General features: G+C 39.3%; 1 protein-coding gene across 1 annotated transcript; it reads left to right on the top strand.

Annotated features, from left to right (window-relative positions):
- Positions 1-204: 204 nt before the first annotated feature.
- On the top strand, positions 205-5009 carry RO3G_06428 (uncharacterized protein; the record flags this gene model as incomplete). The annotated part of the gene is made up of 4 exons (XM_067661018.1): positions 205-218; positions 332-1275; positions 1387-4877; positions 4941-5009. The coding sequence occupies 4 exons, from the start codon at positions 205-207 to the stop codon at positions 5007-5009; spliced, it is 4518 nt and encodes a 1505-aa protein (XP_067517119.1).
- Positions 5010-5713: the final 704 nt, after the last annotated feature.

Below are 5713 nucleotides of genomic sequence, written 5' to 3'. Positions count from 1 at the left end.
AGCATATTACCAAGCTTGAGGTTAGCGCTAATGAAATTAGCCAAAAGATAAATGAGGTTGGGAACAATACCAACAATACTCGTGAGTCTGAGCCTACTGTCCCCATCAAGGTCATACCTCCCTTTCGCCTGTTGGTCAGTGCTGCTTACAATCCTAAGTATTACTCTTCCAGCAAGGTCAGTCCTGATGATGTGAAGAATGACAATGCCTTTAAGACAGTAAAGGACTTCATCAGGAAGTTTGAGGCCATCGTGAAACATTATGGTGTCAACATTGACAAGAACTGGCTAGGATAGCTCCAGTTGTCCATTGAAAATGGCCAGGATGATAGGAGCATCAATTGGCTCCAACATAAGCTGACTGTCGCTGATTTTAAGAACAATAATTGGGAAGGTGCCAAGACCGCTCTCATAGGCAAGTTTGGTGAGTCCTTCACCTACTTGCAGTATCGTCAAAAGCTGATGAGAATCAAGCAGCCCAACGGCGAGTACTTGAACATGTATGTGGACAGATACATAGATCTTTTGACCAAAGCCAAGTTTGCGGACAGTCCGCTGGCAGTGATGCACTTCCTGGGCACATTGCTTCCACCTGTCAAGGATTGTTTGGAAAGAAGACTGGCTGAAATACGCGCCAAGAAGAATGCTGATTTCATCTTGGAAGATGATACGTTGTCGAAAATCCAAACAATCATAGAAAACAACAAGATGCATTTCATAGAAGAATGCAAGAAGATCTTCCCTGGTTTGAAAAATCAGGAACGATCTCAGTTCAAGCCTGCCGACAAGAAGGCACCAAGGCAAATAGAAACGAAAAGAAAGTTTCATGGCGACGAGCAGAGGTACTTTCCCGAAAACAAGAATAGGGAAAGGAATTTCCATAAAAGGCCGGCACACAGCACGCCTAAATGTCGCTATTGTGGGGAGAAATATACCCCAGGTCACCTCGACAAATGTCGAGAAATGGAAAAACGTCGTGACCATTACTTGAATAAAGATACGGGTTTTAGAGCACGCAAAGATGCACCCAAAAACTACACTGGTAATTTTTCCCAAAGGCGTAGATCATTTGAAGAGAAAATTCATAATGCAAATGATTCACGTATAACGGTTCATAATATTGAGAAGGTTGAGAAACAGACCGCTACTGAACCAGAGATCATGCAAACACATCCTGCGGATGAGGTTATGAATGACCTCTTAAATGATGATGAAATCATCAGTCCGTTTCAAAAAGCGTTAAAACAAATTCGGGAGAAAAAGAAGCACAAGCAAGGTAATATTCGTTGCTATAGTTTAAAAACAAAAGAGAAGACACATCCTACTATGCTTCAAAGCCCTTACTCATTACACACTCCTTTCTTATTGAACAATCATAGATTAATAGCTCTCGTCGACACAGGCGCAGATGTTTCTTTCATAAGCAAAAATGTTGTTAGTAAATTGAAACTGCGTATTATTCCAGTTCATGGTTCATTACTGTTAGCAGATAAAGAAAAAACTGTTAAACGATTGGGTGTGACCGATAAATTAAATGTCGGATACAAAGGGCAAACTGTAGCTCATGAATTTGAGGTGTTAAATATGCATGATAAAGTAGACGCTATTTTCGGAAGGGATATTTTACCAAGTTTAGGAATTCACCTTGTTGGTGTTGCCACTAATTGGGATGATAACAAAGTCAAATTTGATGATTCTATTGAAGACTCAGAATACATTCCAAATGTTTCCAATGCTGGCACACCAGATGAACATGAAGCTTTACTAAAAGCACTGCAATCTCACATTGATAAAAATCAGCAGATTGATGTTCATTCCTTATGTAATCTACCAGAAGCAGTAGTGAAGTTAGACACCTCTCATGGAAAACATGCACATGTCCGGCAGTATCCTATTGCAAATAAGATGATGCCAATCTTTGATGAGGCTGTAAAAACATGGCTCGAGAACGGTGTCATTGTACGTGCACCACCCTCACCATGGAACAGTCCAATCACATTTGCTCCAAAAAAGGATGCGAATGGTAATCCCACTGATTACAGACCATGTATTGATCCTCGTAAAATCAATGCTCTATTGGAATCTGATAACTATCCATTGCCGTTGATTGACGACATTTTTCATGATCTTGCGGGTTCTACAATTTTCACCTCACTCGATCTCAAAAGTGCATTCCATCGATTACCCATTCGTAAATCAGATCAGGTCAAAACCACTTTTACTCACAGAAACAAACAATACATGTTTCGTTCAGCACCATTTGGATTAAAACATGTCTCTAGCCATTTCATGCGCATCATGAACCTCATCCTCAGTGATCTATCCAATGTTCATGTATACGTGGATGATATTGTGATTGGCACTACAGGTGATTCCATGGAGAAGCATTATCAAGCTGTCAGTGCAGTCATTGATAGACTCACTCAACATAACATGATCCTCAATCCTCAGAAATGTCACTTTGGCAAAAGAAGTGTTCATCTGTTGGGTTTCTGCATTTCTGAAAAAGGGAAAAGCTTGGATCCACGTAAATTGACCAATATTGCTGACTGGCCCCGTCCCAAGACCGGCAGAGAAATGATGCAATGGCTGGGCACTGTCAATTACTTTCGTGCACACATCCCTTGTGCTGCCACACTCACCGCTCCTCTAGATGCGTTACGAAATGTTGCGTTCATAGATGATATCAATTGGACACGCGAACTGCAAGTTCACTTTCAAAGCATCAAAGACATATTATGTTCCAACGTTGTTTTGAGTCCATACGATCCTACCAAGTCTCTTTACGTTGCCACTGATGCATCTAACACTGGTGTTGGTGCAGTTCTGTTCCAGAAATTTGACGAAAAACAGTCGGATGGACTCACTGTTACCACCATCAAATACCTCGGCTTCATGGCACGCTCTTTATCCCAATCTGAACGAAATTATTCTGTCACTCGACGTGAACTCCTCGCTATTGTGTTTGCTTTGAAAAAGTTTCACAAATTTTTATATGGTCATCACTTTACCTTATATTCTGATCATCGAGCACTCACATACTTGTTCACGTCCGATGAACTCAACCCCATGATGGTGGGTTGGATGGACACATTATTGTCCTATGATTTTGACATCGCCCATATACCCGGTGTACAAAATGTTTTACCTGATGCTCTTTCACGTCTTTTTCCTCCTGAAAAAGAACTGGCAGGGAGTGATTCTAATAGCAGCACAGTAAAACACCAAAATCTTGCTTACAAACCAAATCTAAAAAAGGAACATGAATTAAAAATGAAAAAAGAGAACCGAAAAGTGTTCTATGTCCAAAGTCCTACCAAATTCAGTGACAAGGATTATATCACTCCACCATATGAGGATCGACAAGAGATTCTTGATGGAGTCCATAAATTCGGACATTTTGGAGCTGATCATATTGTAAAATCAATCCACAACCAAAACCTACATTGGCCAAATTTATTAGCCGATGCAGTAAACTATGTAAGCAAGTGCAATACCTGTCAAAAGTACAATATTGCTAAAAAGGGTTATAATCCTCATCGACCTGTCTACGCTTATGTTCCTGGGGATGCCTATGCTTTTGATTTAATTGGGCCTTTTCAATCCAGTAGCAACATGTATACATACGTGTTGATTCTAGTCGACATTTGCACCAGATTCTGCGTATTGAAACCCCTAGTAGACAAAAAGGCAAAAACCGTCGCAGGTGCCATGGTTGATACATTTTCCTTACTTGGCTATCCTAGACACTTTGTATGTAGCGATAACGGCTCTGAATTCAAAAATGAAATTTTAGAGAATCTGTTCAATGCAATGGGTATCGACAAAAGATACACTACTCCTTACCATCCCTCAGCAAATGGAGCTGCTGAACGTTACGTTCAATCTGCTAAAAAGATATTAGCAAAGTTCCTTGAAGGTGCCACCGAAGATTGGCATCATTACATTCCATCTGTGCAGCTCATGATCAACAATAAGATCTCCACACGCTTGCAGACCACACCTTTTTCATTGATGTTTGCTCGCAACATAAATGACTTCATTGAATACAGGGATGATGCTGGTGAATTAAAAAAGAAGGAGTACATGCCGCACGATGAGTTGCTGAAAAGAATCGACTATATGTCGCAAGTTGTCTTCCCTGCTATACAGGATAGGACCGACCTTTACACCAAAAGGCAAAAGGAAAAAGCTGACAGCAAAAATCGTCAGTCCACATTCCCGGAAGGAAGTTACGTAATGGTGCGTGACAGAGAGCAGTACAATAGCCTCTCCCCGGTTTACAAAGGTCCATATCGTGTTGTACGCCAAGTACAAGGTGGTGCTTATATACTTCGTGATGTTGACGAAACGCTCATGTCTCGAAATTATTCTCCAGAAGAATTAAAGCTTATTTCACAGGATGAAATCATTCCAAAAGATGAATTGTACGAAATTGAGGCAATCATCAATCATAGAGGCGAACCTGGAAATAGAGAATACCTCGTACGCTGGAAAAACTATAGCAAAGACGATGACAGCTGGTTAACTGCTGAGGCATTCACTGATCCCGAGTCAATTAACATTTATTGGCGCAAGCTGGGTAAATCCATAAATCAAAATGGTGAAGTAGTAAAAAAGAAAAATAATGAGGCTGAAAAGAACAAAAAGCAAAAATTGCCCTCAGACTACGCCCCTAGTAAATTATTGACTACGACAATTATGAATGAACAGTCAAAGTCTGGAACTATGTCGCACAATAGACAATCTCATAATACAAAAGAAAAAAAGAAAGCTCAACCCAAACGTAATGGCAATGCTTTATCCAGATATCCCAAACGAAGACTACAACAAAGTCAAGAAGGCTTTGATCGAAAAACAGATCATCATGAAAGCTCTGTAAAAAATGCTGTGACTGCAAATAGTAATCTTAGGCACAGCAAGCGCATAAAGAGAAATTAGGTCACACAAAAATTTATAACTGTTCAAACACTTCCTATTCAACTTCCAAACGTTGATACCAACTGGTAGGGGATGATGTCGTGTTTGGTCATTAATGATGTCTTTATTTATTATTTTATTATTGATCTCAGTCCAGCCTACGTCAGACTATACAATTAATAGTCAGACGATATAATCCAGGGTTCATTCTAAATTATTAGTTCCTCTCCTTTTTCTTACTTAATAAATAGTAGTTGTTAGCTATTGACTTCTTACTGTTTTTACATTATAAGTACCAAATATCATAAACAGCAAAGAAAATGGTTAAAATATGGCGTACAACCATTTGTGACCTTACCCATGAATTATACCTGACTGATGTTGACTTGAAAGAAATGCAAAAGGAAGCAAACGATATTATATTGCCAGCACAGTACACGCCAATCAATCAGAAAATTGCCAACAATTTTTCTGACTTAAAGGTCGATGAATGGAGAACCTGGTGTCTTGCTCTTTCTCCTCTTTTGCTCAAGTCTCGTCTTCCAGTCCGTCATAAGGAAAATTGGGCAAAGTTTGTACAGGCCTGTCATATTGTATGTGTTGTAAACATAGTTATTTTCTATAAGATATCAGTTGTATTAAAATAATAACGATACACAAAGATTAAACTATGATTGAACAATTCCACACTTTTCCAAATTTAGAACAATAAGATCAGTATTTGTCATCCTAGCGAGTCTAATGAATTGTCAACCCCAAAAATAATTAGATCAAAGTTAATTGACTGGTTATTA

Source organism: Rhizopus delemar, genomic scaffold (assembly GCF_000149305.1).
Source record: "Rhizopus delemar RA 99-880 supercont3.4 genomic scaffold, whole genome shotgun sequence".
In the NCBI taxonomy this organism is placed as follows: Eukaryota; Fungi; Mucoromycota; class Mucoromycetes; order Mucorales; family Rhizopodaceae; genus Rhizopus; species Rhizopus delemar.
Note: the sequence above shows the minus strand (reverse complement) of the source record. Positions and strands in the feature narration are given on the sequence as shown.